The following is a 19,676-nucleotide window of genomic DNA, read 5'->3' as shown; positions in this document are numbered from 1 at the left end:
TTCTGCTGTATTTCTCAAATTTATCTGCAGCAACCTCAAATCAGCAGGAAAAAAAACACTTCAAGTATGCACTTTAGCTTTTCATGGACGGGTATTCATGTCAAGGTCAGCACTTCTTAAGTATCTGCTGCCTGGAGTGGTCAGCGAGCAGAGCCTTCCTGCCTGGCCAAAGTGCTGATCCCCCCCCCACCCCGAGTTTAAGAACAATGGGAGAGCAGTGAAAAGTCCTGGTCGAGGGACCTGGGAGTTGCTAAGGATACTTCAAATCCAAGTGACCCTGGACTTCTGGCAGACACAGAAGGGGAGCTTTCTACTGCAATGCAGATTTTTCTTCCCTTTAACTACAAGTTAATTTTAGGAAAACCGTTTATAAAAAAATACTCTATAGAGGAAAGCACATACTCACAGCAGCTGGATGGTGAGGCTGGCGAGTCTTCACTGCGAGGGCCCAGCTGCAGGAGGAAGCCAGTTCCAGTAATGGAAATGAGCAGGGCCCAGGCGAGCCACTCATGTCCACTCAAGGAGCTGATCCCACTGCGCTCAAGGACACCTACTAGGAGCGCTCAAGGACACCTACTAGGAGCGGTAAGAGGAGGAGTTGGGGCAAAACAAGTTGGAGGGACAAAGGCCTGAGTGTGCCGTTGGCTCAGAGGACCAGGCTCTCCCACTGAAGAGAAGATGGAGTCTGTCCACTCTTTTGCTCACTTGGCTTGGCTTCAAAGAAGTAAATTATTTCAGTGCCTTAGCTCTGTCTCCAAGGCGCCAGACCCAACCCGTCCCGGGGTGGGAATGAAAGACCAACCCCCTCTGGAACTTCAGAACTTTCCTTACCATCCTGGAGGCGTCTAAGTCAGAACTGCGCCTCCCTGTCACACTCCTTCACCTGGTCCAGAGTGTCTCCCTAGAAGCAGCACTCTGTCCTGTGGACACACTTGACTGCTGGACTTACCATGTTGCATTTTTTTTCTATGCCCACCTCCCCTCTCAGGGAGGAGCAAACACCTATCTTTGGGATGACAAAGCAGTGACATTCCATGATGCTTGGTCCAAAGGTTGGACATTGATGTGAGTAGAAGAGGCAACAGAGACTCATGGGGCCCAGAAACTGCTGGGCCCCCAAACCTCCATGCCCTTCCCTGACCACTGGCTGACCAGGGAGCCCACCATTCTCACTCAGATTCCTCGTGGCCCAGCAATGACATGTGGAACATAAGATCAAATGCTCCAAAGACAAACTTGGCTAAGGCATAACTGTTTCCAAGGCCAAGTGGTACGCCACAGAAAATGGGTAAGACGTGTGTCTGAAACCCTACCCGCTTACGTTGATTCTCTGCCCCCTCTAATATGGGCTATGTGGGAGCACCATAAATGACAAGGCAGGAACTCCTCAGCTGGGGCCTTGCTGGCTGTGGTGGCAATCTGCACAAATGCAGTCTGAGTTGGGTTTTTATATAGCACTTTATTTAAAACTGAGAAAAGGCTGATTGCCACACCAAAGAATGGCCCTGGGTTGGAGGGGCAGACATGGAGGTACAGAGAGCAGCATGGGCAGGGCCGTTGCAGGAATAGGAATGCTGGCCCCACCCCTGACGGTCTCAGCACATCATCATGACCATTCCCCTCACCTGAAATCCAAACAGTGTAAAAAGAGGTGTTCTTTCATATTCCTCTGGGGACGGACAGCAGGTGTCTCTGAGGCACCTGCGGCCTCAGCGCATCCTCCAGGGCTGGGAGCCCTGACACCCCAACTGAGTATAAGACAGCTTCCACTCTGCTGGGCTTCTCTCCGGTCGACAGCTCCTCTCTACAGAAGACCTTTGGGTAGACTAGTCTTTTTCCAATCCCTGAGAAGGCTGAGAGTTGTCAACCTAACAAGACTATCTTCCCAGTGGACATTCCCAAAGGCAACAGACAAAGCCAGGCCTCGGGGTGCAGGTGGAGGTTCTAAAGAATCAAAACCCCCACGTCTGCCTGACCTGCGGTGGCGCAATGGGTAAAAGTGTTGACCTGGAACACTGAGGTTGCTGGTTCAAAACCCCGGGCTTGCCTGGTCAAGGCACGTATGGGAGTTGATGCTTCCTGCTCCTCCCCCTTCTCTCTCTCAGCTTCTCTCTCTGTCCCCCCTCTCTAAAATGAATAAATAAAATCTTAAAAAAAAACAAACCCATGTCTGTCTTTGGTACAGTGGGTGCTACTCACTAGGGTGGCACCAACTTTGGCAACAGAAGGACGATGGACTTCGTGTGAGAAGTCCAATTTGCAGTGACTCCAGGCAACTCACTGATCTCACCAGATCTGTTTGCTCAGGTTGGAAAGAGGAAAACAGTAGTTTTATGAATATCGAGAAAAATAAAGTGTATTGAAACACTATATAAAAATAAAAATTTTAGTTAAGATGGAGAACTAGGCCCTGGCCGGTTGGCTCAGTGGTAGAGCGTCGGCCTGGCGTGCAGAAGTCCTGGGTTCAATTCCCGGCCAGGGCACACAGGAGAAGCGCCCATCTGCTTTTCCACACACCCCCCCCTCTCCTTCCTCGCTGTCTCTCTCTTCCCCTCCTGCAGCAGAGGCTCCATTGGAGCAAAGATGGCCCGGGCGCTGGGGATGGCTCCTTGGCCTCTGCCCCAGGCTCTAGAGTGGCTCTGGTCGCAACAGAGCGACACCCCGGAGGGGCAGAGCATCGCCCCCTGGTGGGCAGAGCGTCGCCCCCTGGTGGGCGTGCCGGGTGGATCCCGGTCGGGCACATGTGGGAGTCTGTCTGTCTGTCTCTCCCTGTTTCCAGCTTCAGAAAAATACAAAAAAAAAATACCCCCCAAAAAAGTTTCCTTCCCCTGAGAATTAACATTTGAGTAAAAAAATAGTATCAAGCAAGCAAGCAAAAGTCACCAAGAACAGCCTGACCAGGTGGTGGCGCAGTGGATAGAGCATCGGACTGGGATGAGGAAGACCCAGGTTCGAGACCCCGAGGTCACCGGCTTGAGCGCGGGCTCATCTGGCTTGAGCAAAAAGCTCACCAGCTTGGACCCAAGGTCTCTGGCTCGAGCAAGGGGTTGCTCCGTCTGCTGAAAGCTCACGGTCAAGGCACATATGAGAAAGCAATAATGAACAACTAAGGTGTCGCAACGAAAAACTGATGATTGATGCCTCTCATCTCTCTCCGTTCGTTTGTCCCTGTCTATCCCTCTCTCTGGCTCTCTCTCTCTGTCCTTGTTAAAAAAAAAAAAGTCACCAAGAACAGACAAACAAGGAGATGGGCAAACTCTGACATAATAACTTCAAAACCACAGGCAAGGAAGGAATGCAAGAGGCAGGAGGCACCCTGTGCATGGCTCACCTCCCAGCCCTGGCCCAGGCCTAACAGCCAGAGATGGAAACAGAACCTGGAGAATCCTCACTAACCTCCCCCACATCCGGAGAGTGGCAAACCGCCAATTATTTTTCTTCTTCAATATAGGAGTGATGGGGAAAGCTGCTGGGAAAAACCTATACACAGATGAAATTGAGAGAGCAAGGGCTAACACTCTTTGAGGGAAGGCAGGCCTCTGAGGCCACATATTGAATTGGGAGAAATTACCCAATTCCAGCGAGCATTCCTCCCCCTCCAAAAGAAATGGAGCACACCCCCTAAACAAGGGGGCTGAGCCACGCCACAGGGGCTGTTACCAAACTCTCAGAATAGAAGCCCGTCTCCCCACCTCAACCCCAGTCACCGCTGATTCATGCCACCGGACACAGATTCAGGCCACACATCCCAGCTCTCAGCACTGCTGTGCTTGGGGAGAGGACTAATCTACCTCAATGTCAAGGGGAGAAAGTCATTGTATTATTTTAGAGCCAACAGAGCCAGAGAGCACTAACATAAACATGAAAAAAAATCAGCAGGTCAACCATACAAAAGACAAACATGTCAGCTGAAAGGAAGTCACACTCTCACGGCAGAATAACTTCATCAGAAGGTAGATGCAGTAAAAGCTCAAAGATGAAGTTGGAAAGAAGATGCAGGCTTACTAAAAACCAAGGCAAAACAAAAGATACATTGCTTAAGAACCAATAAATAAATTATAATGAACAGAACAAAATTGTCAGTAATTTAAAAATAACAATACTGACAAAGGAAGGTTTGAGATAACCAGTGAATGCAGTTGAAGACAAATTAAAGCAAATGCAGTCACATCTCTGAACAACAGACATATTTTCTGAGCAATGTGTCGTCATGTGCACTTACACAAATATAGGTGCTATAGCTTACTGCTCTATAGGGGAGGAAAAATAATTTTCCCCTACCACTCTATGTTCTCGGCTGAGACAGCACTGTGACAAAAGACAGATAAACAGAAGAAAAACAAACTAAAGTTTATTAACATATATACTTCCTATATACATGAGAGAGACCCAAATAAACTGAGAAACTCATCAAAATGGTTGAAGCCACCAACTTACATACCATCTTCAGGTTAGGACAAAAGAAGATTTTAGGGATGGGGAAGGTCAGTTATGGGAGGTTGTCAGGAAGAGCACAGCAACCCAGGGTAAAGTAATTAAGGCTGTTAAGCAGAAGGCTGTTCAAGTCACTGCCTTCTCTGATAAGGCCTTCTAGAGACATGGCTACCCCTCTCTTCCTGGTGCAGTGAGGGGACATCCTTACACATGACGGTTTCCCTTACAAATGGGAATGTCTTCTACAAAAGGCAACTTCTACCTGGTGTTCATGCTTCTCCCATACCTGCTCTTTCTTAAAATTAATCAGCCTGAAATAATCCTTATGCCAAAGAGACATATTTTGGGGTGAAAAATTCTATCCCCTTTAGCTCTTATGCTATAAACCTACACAACATGTAAATACATATTTTATTTAAAAATGTATTGTATAATAAATATGTATTTTCCGATGGCTTTAGGCGACCCCTGTGTTTTGGTCGTTCGACCCCTGCCGGGGTCGTAACCCACAGGTTGAGAACCGCTGGTATAGAGGATATGTTTTAATATAATTAATAACTCAAGATTTCCCTGAAATGAAAGGGAAAAAGATTCTGAAGATTGAAATAATACATTTTATTAGCATAGTTAACAAATACTGATGCAGAATGCTCAACTCTGAGACAGTTCAGTTAAGCAACCTACTGACTGTAAGAGTTTTTTTTAGGCATCTAAAGGAAATTTTTTTTGCACCAAAATATTTTATGGCAAAAATTATTAAACATAGTAGACTTCTTTTAAGTGTCAGGAAATTCAGGAAGCCCTCATCTTCCCCACAGCAACATTCAGTATCAGGAGGAAAATGCTACAATGTGTATACAATTTTGAGAGAAGGAACAAATGAGCAACGGATATTATTCATCAAGTCCAATTGGCCTTAATTAAAAGAGAAGGGGGAGATGTGGTTGGAGCGCAGAGCACATTCCTAGCAGCTGTGGCTGATGCAATGCTGTGAGAATACTCCAGCTCCCAGAACCCTCCTGGGCATACCTAGGAAGGGAGCTCGCCCGCTTGAAGGAAGTGACTTAGCATCAACCACGCAGCTCCCTGATCTTTTCAGCCATTGGCTATAAAGGACACGCTGTAACACCCTATAGGCTGAACCTGTGTATATAAGCTAGCTTACTTCCTGAATAAAGTGGATCTGCGTCACGGAACCTGGTCCCCCGAGTTGGGTCTTTGCGTCTCCGTCGTCCTCACTCCCGGCAGGACTTGTCCACAACTGGCACCCAACTTTGATCTGTCCTACAAATTTAATCAAGACAACAAGCAGAAATTCCCAAGCATGAATTCCCTTCCAATATGGGGAAAATGACATATAATGATATGTAGCTAATTAAGAGACATTTTTTAAAAGGAGCCCAGGAACACAGAAGCCATGGTAAGATGACTAATGGCAAACAATAAACCCTTCAAATAAATAAAAAACAGAGGAACACTTTAGGAATGAAGGAGAAACATAAATGGTAAATATAGCCTCTTAAGTTCTTTTAAATAGGTATAACTATTGAGAGCAGAAATTGTAACAGCGTCTGTTCAGGTTTTCAATTTATGTCAACATAATTCATATAACAACTATAATATAAAACAGGGAGAGTAAAAGGATCTATATGGTTGTAAGTCTTCCACATTTCACTTGAAGTGATGAAACATTAACTGTGCATAGTCTGTAAACAGTTCTGATTCTGTTAATTTCATCTTTTTTTCATGAGTCTAAAATCCTCTATTTGATATCTATGACAGCTTCCAAAACTTTCTCTGTATAGATGTAAACAGAGCTGACTCCATCTTTGTGTGTCCCTTGATTTCACTTGAATTTCCATGTTCTGAACCTGACCTAACTAGCCTCAGCCAGCACCAAAGCCTCACAGTTAATGATTAGTTATGTCCTGTAAGCTTACACAATGTAACCAGAGTCCTGTCACCAAAAAGCCAGAATGGCATAGCAGCTGAGATAAATACCAAACTCGGTGCTGGTGTCAATTGCAAACAATTATCCACCATAAGACCACCAGGAGGTATGGTTCCTTTGTCTTGTCAACCATTAGTAGTTCGGCTATACTATAAAACATTTACTGTAACGACTGTCTAGCAGCAGAGGTTATCTGTACAAACTATGGCAGTGGTTGTCAACCTGGTCCCTACTGCTCACTAGTGGGCATTCCAGCTTTCATGGTGGGCCGTAGCGGAGCAACCAAAGTATAAATAAAAAGATAGATTTAACTATAGTAAGTTGTTTTATAAAGATTTATTCTGCCGGCCCTGGCCGGTTGGCTCAGTGGTAGAGCATTGGCCTGGCATGCAGGAGTCCCGGGTTCGATTTCCAGCCAGGGCACACAGGAGAAGCGCCCATCTGCTTCTCCACCCCTCCCCTTCTCCTTCCTCTGTCTCTCTCTTCCCCTCCCACAGCCAAGGCTCCATTGGAGCAAAGTTGGCCCGGGTGCTAAGGATGGCTCTGTGGCCTCTGCCTCAGGCGCTAGAATGGTTCTGGTTGCGGCAGAGCAACACCCCAGATGGGCAGAGCATCGCCCCCTGGTGGGCATGCTGGGTGGATCCCGGTCAGGCGCATGCGGGAGTCTGTCTGACTGCCTCTCCATTTCCAACTTCAGAAAAATACAAAAAGATTTATTCTGCCAAACTTAGTGAAAATCCGACATAAAGTACTTGGTAAGTAATTATTATTACATGCTTTAACTTGCTGTAACTCTGTTTTATAAATTTTATAAAGTTACTTCCCTACTTTAAAAATCACCATTACTGTGGAACTGGTGGGCAGTTAGAAAATTTTACTATTAACAGAGATACAAAAGTAGGCGGTAGGTATAAAAAGGTTGACTACTGCCCTGGCTGGTTGGCTCAGTGGTAGAGCGTCGGCCTGGCGTGCAGAAGTCCTGGGTTCGATTCCCGGCCAGGGCACACAGGAGAAGCGCCATCTGCTTCTCCACCCCTCCCCCTCTCCTTCCTCTCTGTCTCTCTCTTCCCCTCCCGCAGCTGAGGCTCCATTGGAGCAAAGATGGCCTGGGCGCTGGGGATGGCTCCTTGGCCTCTGCCCCAGGCGCTAGAGTGGCTCTGGTCGCAACAGAGCGATGCCCCGGAGGGGCAGAGCGTCGCTCCCTGGTGGGCGTGCCAGGTGGATCCTGGTCAGGCGCATGCGGGAGTTTGACTGTCTCTCCCCGTTTCCAGCTTCAGAAAAATAAAAAAAAAATAAAAATAAATAAAAAAATAAAAAGGTTGACTACCCCTGAACTATGGGATCACCTTCCGCTCCAACATAATCTTTCTATAAGTAAGTTACTCTACACTAAATTATTATAATCAAAAGAAAGAGAGAGAGAGAGAGGGAGAGAGATAAAAACAAATAACTATGGGGATTATGGTTATAGAGAATAAAGAAGTTATAAAAATGAACAATTTAATAATATAATTAAAACAATCAAGAGATGAGAAGAAAGAAGATGAGAAAAAATGTGAAAACAGAAATGTCCTCATTTTTCATGGCAAAGAGTCAATCAAAACTTTGGGTGGAAAGCCCCAAAAGTCTAAATTCAGAATTGATTCAGAAGAACTGACACAGAGCTTTATCCAAATTCGTAAGAGTACTGTAATAGGGGAAACTTACATACAGGAGCACTGCAGCTGCTCTCTCCTGTGGTGGCTGGCCGGGTTATATCCTCCCAGAACCAGGTCCCCTTTTTATAGGGGGTTAATAGCAAAACCATATGGTAGGTATCATGTAGACCAGAAAGAGCGATGCATTTCTAAGTTAAAGGTAACAGCAGGCAGTGCCGCACTCTGTACACTCATTAACCTCCCTCCTGGGACATGATGTTTGCCTTTGGGAGGCAACCTTCTGGCTTTGGGGCAGTCGGCCCAGAGTGAGGTTTGCAGAGTCACAAAGAGGACTCACTGGGAGCACAGCCCTTCCCAGACGCCTCTGCGGCTGGAGCCACACTGCATCTCTGCAGTGAGTCCCCTACAAATACACAAATACTGTTTAAAATGGAAACAATTATAGATATGATTCACAAGGTTTTGGTTTTTTTACAGAGACAGAGAGAGGGACAGACAGACAGGAACACAGAGAGATGAGAAGCATCAATCATCAGTTTTTCGTTGTGACACCTTAGTTGTTTATTGATTGCTTTCTCATATGTGCCTTGACCGTGGGCCTTCAGCAGACCGAGTAACCCCTTGCTCAAGCCAGCGACCTTGGGTCCAAGCTGGTGAACTCTGCTCAAACCAGATGAGCCTGCGTTCAAGCTGGCAACCTCAGGCTCTCGAACCTGGGTCCTCTACATCCCAGTCTGACACTCTATCCACTGTGCCACTGCCTGGTCAGGCCACAAGGTCTTATTTTTTTAACCTTAGTGGGTGCCCCCACCCCCCAACAAGGCACATAAGGGAAATGAGAAAGCAATCAATGAATTAAAGAGACTAAGGAGCCGCAATGAAGAACTGATGCTTTTCATCTCTCTCCCTTCCTGTCTGTCCCTATCTGTCCTGCTCTGTCTCTCTGTCACAAATAGATAAAGCTTAACAATTCCTTTAGTTTTTAATTTTGCTATGTTCTTGTTTGTTTTTAATTTTTATTTATTGATTTCAGCGAGAGAAGGAGACAGGAACATCAAGCTGTTCCTGTATGTGCCTTGACCAGGAATCGAATCAACAACCTCTGTGCTTCAGAATGATATTCTAACCAACCAAGCTATCCAGCCAGGGCATTGTTATGGTTTCTATATCTACCTCTCTCTGTTTCCTGTGGGTATGCCTGAAAGATTTTCTGTAATAATGTTCACCTAATATTAGTGATGACTATTTCTGAGTGGTGGGATTTTGGAGTGTTTGGTTACTTATTTTCTTTATTTCAACTCATTGATGTATCCCAATAAGTGGTGGGGGTCCAGCAATATAAGAAAACGTGGTTGATTATTTTTATAAGGAGTCAGGGAGAATTTTCTAAATCTGGTGAACCTAGAAGTAATAAAAGCAATAATTAATACAGTTAAAAACAAAAACTGCCACATGTTCTACAAATAATTAGCATTTTCCCCGTACTGCTGGTCAACCTAAGATACAGTCATTGGTGCAAGTCCCAGCAGACCCAGTAAGAATCCAGTAGTCTCACAGCTTGGTACCCAAGTCAGTATCGCCTGATAGGCTCTTCGGAGCTCAAAAGGTTTTCCAAAAAACTACCCTGCCTGTGGATGTCCCCACCCACCTAATGACCATGGTCAGGAGGCCACTCTCCTCTCAGACAGGCTGAAAACCCCTCTCACACCCAGCACAAATATTACAGTTTATAAGGCAGGCCAAGTGGCCCAGGACTCAGTGGGCCCTTTCTTCTCCTGCCCACTTTGGCCTCCCACCTAACTGCTCTCCAGCTTACCCTAAAAGGAGGTGTTTTCTTCCCGATCCCACTCCCAGAACCTCACCTTAAGCTCTGGCCCAGCCAATGGACCACCCAGGGTGGGAGAATTCAGCAGACAGTACAGAAGGGCTGCCAAGGAAAAAGAGTGGCGGTACCCAGAGGCAGCAGCCTAATTGCTCTCCTCATGAAACCTCACACTGCTGCAAGGGATGGTGAGAAAAACACACACACATCCACAAAACAGTGATGACCCAGAAGCCGGAGACAAAATTAGAACCAGTGGCCTGCTGCTCACTGACCAATATTTACTGAGCCCCCCGCTGCATGTATCAATGCCTGGGAGAGGGGAAGGGCAGAGACTGGTGTCAGCCCGCGGCAGCCAGCAGACAGCAGGGATGGCTGATTCAGCCACATGCTGAGCCCCACTTTCAGGACCACACGGTAGGGCAGAGAAGGAGTGCATCTGCCTGGCTCCACCGTTCTAACCGGGCCCTGGGCTTGACAAAGCGAAGAGTCTTCCAAAACTGACTGAGTCGACAGCCCAGTGAGCAGGAACCAACTAGGGCCACCCCAGCCAGGGCCCTCCCCGCCACCAGAAGCATGGCAAGAGTCACTGCTATTCTCATCATTCATCCGTCAACATTTCCCAGACACTCGATTGCAAAATTCTGACCTGTTGTCCCTCCAAGTCCACTCCTGTTTGTCAGGCCACCGGGCCCGGCACGTGAATTAGGAAGCATGGTACTATGTATATCCACCACTTATAATCACCTACTCGAAGCAAAATTCCCTGACTAGTTTATTCAGGGTCAACTAAATTAGTAAAATGTATGGTCTAGTGCCTAAATGATCAGACTGAACGACAAGCCAAGCAGCCCTGGGTTCAAAGGGGGGCCTGCCACTAACTTCCATATGTCCCTGGCACAATTACACTATGAAACGTCCAACCTCAGAGGAGGACTCTAATAAATGAGACAGCTTAAGGGTCAGAATTCAGTGTACATGTTAGGTCTGTTCCTTCTGTTCCCTGTCTTCAAGTTCTCAAGCCTATCCCCTCACCTAGAACTGCCTGTTCTCAGTGGCAGCTCCGTTCTTTTTTCTTCGAGGAAGCCTTCTTGGACCACTCTCTGAGCACTCTTCTCCAGCCACTCTGGACTCCTAATTGTCTGCTCTCCTACAGTGCCCCTCCAATAGACTTTTGTTCTTTGAAAGCAAAGAGGGCCCTCTCCTTACTATTCCCATTACACAGGGAGGAGAAGCAGAGAATTTCTGCTGGAAGATGGGAAGCCCAACCTGTCTTATAACCGATGTCTATCTGAATGGTTTCTAGGGCTTGATGAAGAACAGGGGCTCAGCGCCTCCTCCTACAGGCAGTCTAACTTTCCAGGGCCCACAGACCAAGTTTAACCCTGAAGTCAACTACTCTGACCCTTACTACTCTCTTCTGCCCTGAACAACCTCCCTTTCTTTGACTTCATTTCTTTGATTTATACTTATTGAACTAAAAGCCTACTATACCTACCAGACTACAAACTCAATCCAAGAGTTCATTCGTTTAACAGACACACACTGCCTAACAGTTTCATACCAAGAATTATTCCAGGTATTGGGGATGCCTATTTCCTGTCCTCACAGAGCACAGGAAAAAATTCAACAGGTAATTTGCAAGAACAATGATGACAAGGGGTATGTTTTGATCAGGGTTCAGTTAGGCAATGTGAATGGGAAGAGATTTTTGTATGAGAAATTCAATGGCTTAGAGAATCATCAGGAAAGCTGGAGAAACAGATCAGACTGAGCTTCTAATAGCTATTCCCAAAAATCATGGTGTAGAGCCGAGTTGCTAAGGAGCTGGGGCCCCTGCCACCATTGGGTAGCTGTGGCACAAAGAAGTGGCCTGCTTCAGAATTAAGCTGCCCCTGCCATGATCCACACCAGCATACTGGATGTCCCAGGGCACTTCTGGAGGAAGGGGATGGCCACACATTTAAGACATGGTTAAGCAGCTAACTGGCAGAATCAGTCACACTGGGGATTTTAGTGCAAAGATGTCTGGAAAGTACAGGTTGTTGTTATTGTTATTGTTGATTTTATTACTTATTAAATTTTTTTCCCATTGATTTAAGAGAGGGAGAGAGAGAAAGGGAGGGAGGGAAAAGAAGAGAGAATCATCAACTCGTTCCAATCAGTTGTTCCATTTAGTTGTACACTCACTGATGGCTTCTCATATGTGCCCTGATAGGGATTGAATCCAAAACCTCTGATGTGCCGGGGTCAATACTTTTATCTATTGAGCCACCCAGCCAGGGCTTTGTTGATTTCAGAGAGAGGGGAGGAGGGAGGGTGAGAGAGGGAGAGAGAGAGAGAGAAAAAATCCTTGCATTCATTGGTTGATTCTTACATGTGCCCTGACCAGGGATTGAACCCGCAACCTTGGCATATTGGGATGAGGCTCTAACCAACTGAGCTATGTATATGGCCAGGGTTAGAAAGTATAGTTTTTGATTCTCTACTTCTAGTAAGCTAGACTATAATTTATTATCCAAAGTAGTGTACTTGACAGTGAAAGGAGGCACTATTAATAACATACCAGGACCAGAGGAATAAACCTCCCAGTTTCCTTCAGTGGATGCCTGGTGAACAAGCCCCCCACCATATACAAACACACCATCTACCACAGATCATGACAAGGCAGAGTACAGGAAGCTACAGAGAACACAGCGGCACAGGTAAACCTACCGTCAGAGGCCAGGGGAGGCCTCTAAAAAGAAACATTATTTCAGCAGAGACTTGAAGGGTGGTAACAGTGAGCCAGGTAAAGGGCTAGAATGGTCCAGGGAGACACAGCTGTTTAGAAAGACTTGGTGAACACTTAGATACAAGAACTTAAAGAGTGCATGTGGCCAGGCGGACATGCGAGGATGTGGAAGACCAGAGCCAGGAAGGGCCTGCAGGCCACAGTAAGGTGGCTGCACCTCATCTGGAGGGCAGTGGAGATCACTTTCAGTACAAATATGACCAGAATTGAGTTTCTAGTATATTCATGTGGCTGCAGTGTGGAGAATGGACTTGAGGCGGGTAAGAACTTCCAGAAGCTGGACACCAGGTGGGAGAACACAGCACCCAGAGTGGTCTCAAGAGCAAGGCTTCCTTCTCCCAGCTTCAACCAGCCTGGGGTGCTCACCCTGCCCTAGGGCTGCTAGCCTCACCATTTTCTGCTAAAGATCTGCACAGGCTCCTCTTTAGCTGCTGCAAGGAGAGAAACAAGCCTCATCACTGTTCTCATACCCAAAGTATAAGAGTGAGTGTGAAGGACCAACCCACCCCCCACCATATCCTAAATCAGAGTGAGACAAGTCTACTCAACTCTCTGTAGCAGGAAGGCCATTTATAAATGCCAACTCCAACACCTTGCAGCAACACTCTGGGGGAGAATTTGCCACCAAGGGCTTCTCACAAGTCTCCCTTTGTGCCCTTCTTCCCAAAATGGGTATGGAGAAGCCTGAGCTGCGGGCTCACTCTAGAAGGCGGAGGCAAGGCTGGCCCTTCCCACACAGTGGGCTTCAGAAGACAGAGGTTGCTTGGTTTCCCTGGAGCAGTGAGCCTCTCCTCTCTGTACCCAAGGCCAGGCCCTAGGGCAGCTCCACCTCTGCCACCAGCAGAGCAACCTGCCCACCTGGCCAAACTACCCCCCCTCCCGGCCTCAGTGCCTTTCTGTACCACTCTCTCTCCCTTTACAACCCTCCCATCCTCAGGCCAGCTCAAGTCCTCACTCCGCCTCAAAGACCCTGACCACACCAGCTTCTATGGCTTGAGATACTGAATTCTGTGATGATTTCTCTAGGAACATGGTTCTCAAAGTGTGGTCCCTGGACCAGCAGCATCACCACCACCTCCTGGGAACTTGGAAGTGCAAATTCTCAGCCCCGCCCAAACCTGCTGAATCAGAAACCTGGGGGTGGAGAACAGCAGTTAGTGTTTTAAAATCCCCTCCATGTGATCATGATATACACTGGAGCCTGAGGACCCCTGGTCTCAAAGGAAGACCTACAGCTCTCCTTAGATCTTCAGATCTCTTCACTAGAAAGCGCAAGAGCCACCACTGTGCAGTGGTCACCCCTTCCCACCCAGCATTCAACGTCACTCAACCTACCTGCAGCTGCTCAACCAGCTGCTCAACCACGTGCTCAGAAGCACATGGCCAGGCCCCCAGCTGAAAGGCACAGGCTATACCTTAGATTTCTCAGTGACCACATTAATCAGCAGAGCAATAAATAAGCCCTATTCCCATGAGAAAGAGGGTAACTGGGGAAAAGAAAGAAAATATCCAGATTTCCAAATTGGAGTAAGAAAGGTAGCAGGAAAGGGAGAAAAATTGGGTAATCATGTTCCTGAATCATAATTCCTCCACTTTCCCCTCCCACTGTCCAAACTTCCCAAATGGCTTACTTTCTCTGGCCCAAAGTCTCTTAGCAGTCACCATCTGATTAGTGAAGGGAAAGGGCTCCCACAGCCCCTGCTTCCTCACCGTGGGTCTCTGTAAGTGACCAGAATGTTCCTCTTCCTAAGATTCCTGAGAAACCACCGCAGCCCACTGCCTCATGCTACTCACACCTACTGTCACATCCCCTCCAACCCACCCTGCATCACTTGGAGCAAATCACTCTCCTGCTAGAATACCTCCACTCCTCAGTGATGTAGGTAAAATACATATATCATAAAATACATCACTCCCCTTAACTCAAAAGCAAAGATTACTTCCTCTGCCTGGTAGTCAAGGGCTCCCTCAACGAGGCTCCTACCACCTTTCAGGCTCGCCTGCCATTACTCTCTTGCCTGGAACCTGGGCTCCATCCAAAATGCCTCACTCCTGCCCCACCGGTCTCCACACAGACCAACAGGACTAGAAAGTCTGATTAATATCTGTGAGAAAGCTGAACATATCTGCATGTGTTCCAGGCACTCTCCCCACAAGTGTGAAGAGCCTGGGTGTTAAAAAAAAAAAAGATGAACTGCAGGAAGCAGCACCATCTTTGATTTGCCCCAAATCTTGCCTCCCTACCACAAGTCCCGCCCACCCGAGAAACTCTCACCTTCCTCTGAAACCTACCCCCTCTGTCTCAGAGCGACAGTTCTAATACTTTCAGTTAACTTCCTTGGTTGTTTCCTAACAATCCCAGGAGGCTGGTAGGACCTAAGTAAGTACCTGCCACAGGTAAATACAAATGCATACAGAACAGATACACCTTCACCTTCTCTAGAGACAACAGAATAGCTAGGACAGACTTCACCGAAGATGCAGTATTTAGGGCTATGGCTGTCTTCTCAAAGTTCCTCCTGTCCAAGGTGCAAAGGAAAGCATGAGAACCTGACCCTGTGTCCTCCTGGTCCTCTGCCACTGCCCCGGCCACAGATCTAGAGAGAGGCTGTCAAGAGTACGCACAGATGTCTGACCTGTGGTGGCGCAGTGGATAAAGTGTTGACCTAGAAACACTGAGGTCGCCGGTTCAAATCCCTGGGCTTGCCTGGTCAAGGCACATATGGGAGTTGATGCTTCCTGCTCCTCCTTTCTGTCTGTCTCTCTATCTCCTCTCTAAAAATGAATAAAAATAAAAATAAAAAAAAGAGTACACACAGATGGGTTCCAGAGCAAAGGCAGCCAGGTTTCTGGTTCCCGTCACACCTGGATACAGAATGAGGCCAGAAAAAGACCCACAAATGCAAAGTTAGCCTTCCTCAAGTTCAAGCACCCCATCAGGGCTGTGTGTACAGCAGCAGCCTCTGGACAATGTGGTGCAAAAGAAGCGACTTCCCTAACAACACAACTTGTGCCCTCCACTCCCCTGCCTCTTACAAACTGCTGCCTATTAAATAGGGATCAACATTCTCACCAGACTTAAAAGCTCACTGCTCTGGTTAACAAGCTCAGGGCAATTGGATAGCCACCGGGGAAGTTTCTGATTTTCATTTGCAACTCAGACAGGCTCTAGTTTGGGTGACTTCCAACCCAAAGAGAGCAAAAAAGAGACAGACATGAGAATTCATACAGCAGCACTTTTCACAATAACAAAAACCTCGCAGGCAACCCAAAAATCTGACAGCAGGAGTGGACTACAGCGATGTTAACCCCAAGTGCTCCTCATTCCTCGTGACCTCCCCAGGAAGATGTGACAGGAACCATGCTTCACTCCCCGAGGGCAAGAACCCATTTCAGTTTTCCTGGTGACAACGACAGACCACCGGGCCTGTGAATGGAGGCAATGTTGAACTTCTAGTTGAAATGAAATCTCTTAACCAGCCTTCCAGCTACCACTGGGCACCTATCCACAGTGCCAGAGTTCTTTCTCTCTTTTAAGTGTAATAGATACACATGCAACGTGCCCAAGTCTTAACTATAAAGCTCAGTGAAAGAGTCATCCCTTTAAAGTACAGATCTGATCAGAGCACTTTCTTTGCTTTAAACTGAGTGAATAGGCCCTGGCTGGTTGGCTCAGTGGTAGAGCGTCGGCCTGGCGTGCGGGAGTCCCAAATTCGATTCCCGGCCAGGGCACACAGGAGAAGAGCCCATCTGCTTCTCCATCCCTCCCCCTCTCCTTCCTCTGTTTCTCTCTTCCCCTCCCACAGCCAAGGCTCCATTGGAGCAAAGTTTGCCCGGGCGCTAAGGATGGCTCTGTGGCCTCTGCCTCAGGTGCTGGAATGGCTCTGATTGACACCCCAGATGGGCAGAGCATCGCCCCCTGGTGGGCATGCCGGGTGGATCCCGGTCGGGCGCATGCAGCAGTCTGTCTGACTGCCTCCCCGTTTCCAGCTTCGGAAAAATACAAAAATAATAATAATAAATAAATAAAAATAAACTGAGTGAGTATAAGTGGCTTCCCAATATAAGTGGAATAAGATCTAAACTTCTATATATTTCTGGCCTGTAAATCACTGTTACCTGGTCCTTGCTGACCCCACTGACCTCATTACTGAGCCTTCTCTCAGTGGGATCCAGCCATCCTGCCTTTTTTTTCACACAAGTGCATTCTGACCTCAGGGTGTTTGAACTTGCTGTTCCGATTACCTAAAATGCTCTTTCCTTAGATCTTCCTATCAGGTCTCAGTTCAAATGTCACCTACTCAGTTCAAATGTCACAAACCAAGTGGAGGGCCACTTGGTTTAAAAAAATAAATCCATCAGGGCACAAACAGGAACAGATGTTCCTGTCCCTCTCCCACTCCCTCTCTCTAAAATCAGTAAAATAAACATTTTTAAAAAAAGGAAAAAAAATCCCAATCCCAGTTGCTCAGAATCCCAACACCCTGTTTTATTTTCTTCTTAGCCTATTATCACTATCTGGTCTGTTTTCTTTTGTTTACATATTTAATACCTACCTCCTCCTATTAGCCTGTAAACTCCACGGTAGTGAAGACAGCCTATTTTCCTTCCTGCAGAGTCAGCAGGAGTGACTGCCTACTAGGGAATCTGCTAAAGGATGACTGCTGAACGAGTGTGCTACCTCCCCTGCCCACCTCTCAGGCCGAGTCTCCATGTGCCTTGGTCTCCACCATCAGTTGAACTACAAGTATCCTCAGGGGGCAGGACCCCTTCCCCTGAAGCTTCATTAGAACTGATGACCCAGAGAACCTGGTCGGGAACTGGGGCATACAACAGAAGGCGGAACCATTTATAAAAAGTTCAGCTGGGCCCTGGCCGGTTGGCTCAGCGGTGGAGCGTTGGCCTGGCGTGCGGGGGACCCGGGTTCGATTCCCGGCCAGGGCACATAGGAGAGGCGCCCATTTGTTTCTCCACCCCTCCCCCTCTCCTTTCTCTCTGTCTCTCTCTTCCCCTCCCGCAGCTGAGGCTCCATTGGAGCAGAGATGGCCTGGGCGCTGGGGATGGCTCCTTGGCCTCTGCCCCAGGTGCTGGAGTGGCTCTGGTCGCAGCAGAGCGGAGCCCTGGAGGGGCAGAGCATCGCCCCCTGGTGGGCAGAGCGTTGCCCCTGGTGGGCGTGCCGGGTGGATCCCGGTCGGGTGCACGCGGAGTCTGTCTGACTGTCTCTCCCCGTTTCCAGCTTCAGAAAAATACAAAAAAAAAAAAGTTCAGCTGGGTGGGGAAGCAGGAGGAAGGCAGTGGGCGAGGTAGGCACAGGCATACAGCCTCCCCTCCCACAACCTGGAAAGCCGAAGCAGAGGACAGGCAACCATCTGACAATCCTGCCGAAAGTAACACGTTAACTCTTCTCTGCTGCAGGGGCAGGAAAGGAAACCCCAGAAGTACAGGCTTTTTCTAGAATTTCTCAGCTCCTCATGGAAACTCTCGAGTCTTGGTCCCATTGTACACAGCCTCTCAATGTGCCAACTACACACACCCGGGACCGCTGGGGGAGCAGCTCAGAGGCCGCTGCCAAGGAGTGGAGCGAGGAGAGCCAAGGTCACAGGCACAGTCTAGCCCACAGCGCTGTGCACACACCATGGTTTACCCACGGTCAAGGCCTCAGCCGTGGGAGGAACCTCTGCACCGTGTCTGCCGGATGCAGGGGCGGCGGACGAGGGAACAGAATCCCTGTTCCTAGGACTGGTCAAGCTACCCAGAGGGCACTGTGGCTGGTGACCGGAATCTGGGGGATGGGTGACTTTGTACCTGTTACACCATTCTGGGAAAGCTGGTGAGAACAGGGGCCATGGCTTGCTTGCTGCCCCTGGAAACTACCCAGGGACCTGGTCTAAGAACTCGCCGGGCCTCTCAGATAGAAAGCCTCCAACATCAGGGAACCAGTAGGCACTGAAACACATATAATAGGCCAATCAATGTTACCTGGCCCTGGGGATGGCAGAGCACAGGACACCCCACCAGTGACCAGAGGAAAAGAAGGAGGGAGGCAGGAAGGGACACCGGCCTGAGCACTTCTGGCTCACGTCCTGGGAGGAAAAGCAGGGCCAGCCTGCCTGAAGGCCAACACGGCTCCACCTCACAGGGAAGATGAGAGTCCACGTGGCGCTGGCCTGGAGCCCTCTGGTTTCCAAGAAGGGATGAGTACCCACAGCTCAGACTGCTCCCTGTGATTTACAGGACTCTCTTGACTAACAGGACCACACATACACCACCTTCATCCTCTCAACACAAGCCAACTGTTCAGGCTTCCAGTAAAAGACACAAGGAAAATACACTGGTTTGGGCTTGTCCCCCCCCGCCCCACATCCTTTGGGAGGCAGCCCAGCAATCCTGGGGGTGGTAGGTGGAGGGTGGTAGTGGTAAAGGCCTTTGGGTGAGCTGGCCACCTCCCACCCCGCCCCACCCCTACCAGGCAGCTGGGCATAGGGCAAGGCCCGAAGGGGATCTTCCCTGAAGAAAAGGAATCAGTGAGGTCCAGGAGCAGGTTGGCTAGTGGACAGTCCCTGGCCTACAGGCAGCCATCAACAAATACTTAGACCTTACTACACAATTTGCTAAACTATATCCTTCTGAAGATTCAACTAAGAATCCTACTATTTGTGCATAAGAACGCCTGTTTTATAAGATTCGCACCCATGCTGAGGATTAAAACAGTATTCTATCTTTGCCAAACTGGTTTAAAAATCATTCTTATAATTCTCTCAATGTGCATTTCTTGGATGACCAGTGTAGCTCATCACATTTACAGGCTTACTAATATTTATATCTCTTCTGTCACAAATTGCCTCTTATTGTCCTTTGCCCAATTTTTTTTTTTTTTTTTTTTTTTTTGTGACAGAGAGCGAGCGAGCAGATCAGGTCAGACAAAACAGGAAGGGAGAGACATGAGAAGCATTGATTCTTCATTGTAGCACCTTAGTTGTTCATTGATTGCTTTCTCATATGTGCCTTGACCGGGGG

The 19,676-nt window shown here is 48.0% G+C and overlaps 1 protein-coding gene across 8 annotated transcripts in view; it reads right to left on the bottom strand.

Annotated features, from left to right (window-relative positions):
* SLC39A14 (solute carrier family 39 member 14) overlaps positions 1-19,676 on the bottom strand; it is a 53,909-nt gene that overhangs the window by 21,208 nt on the left and 13,025 nt on the right. For 2 of the 8 annotated variants that reach the window (XM_066351462.1, XM_066351471.1), the window contains one exon: positions 18,465-18,605. The exons of 4 other annotated variants lie outside the window; for them this stretch is intronic. Coding sequence is in view for 1 of the 4 variants with exons in the window: in XM_066351449.1 (XP_066207546.1) it covers positions 8,093-8,192 (100 nt within the window). In the remaining 3 variants the exon portion in view is untranslated. Of the gene's footprint in view, positions 1-5,599; positions 5,719-8,092; positions 8,208-18,464; positions 18,606-19,676 lie in introns of those variants that run through there. 2 more of the 8 variants (XM_066351480.1, XM_066351449.1) reach the window with 2 other exon arrangements.

The sequence above is a fragment of the Saccopteryx leptura genome, chromosome 1 (genome assembly GCF_036850995.1).
Source record: "Saccopteryx leptura isolate mSacLep1 chromosome 1, mSacLep1_pri_phased_curated, whole genome shotgun sequence".
Classification (NCBI taxonomy): Eukaryota; Metazoa; Chordata; class Mammalia; order Chiroptera; family Emballonuridae; genus Saccopteryx; species Saccopteryx leptura.
This window is presented reverse-complemented; position numbering and strand designations above follow the sequence as displayed.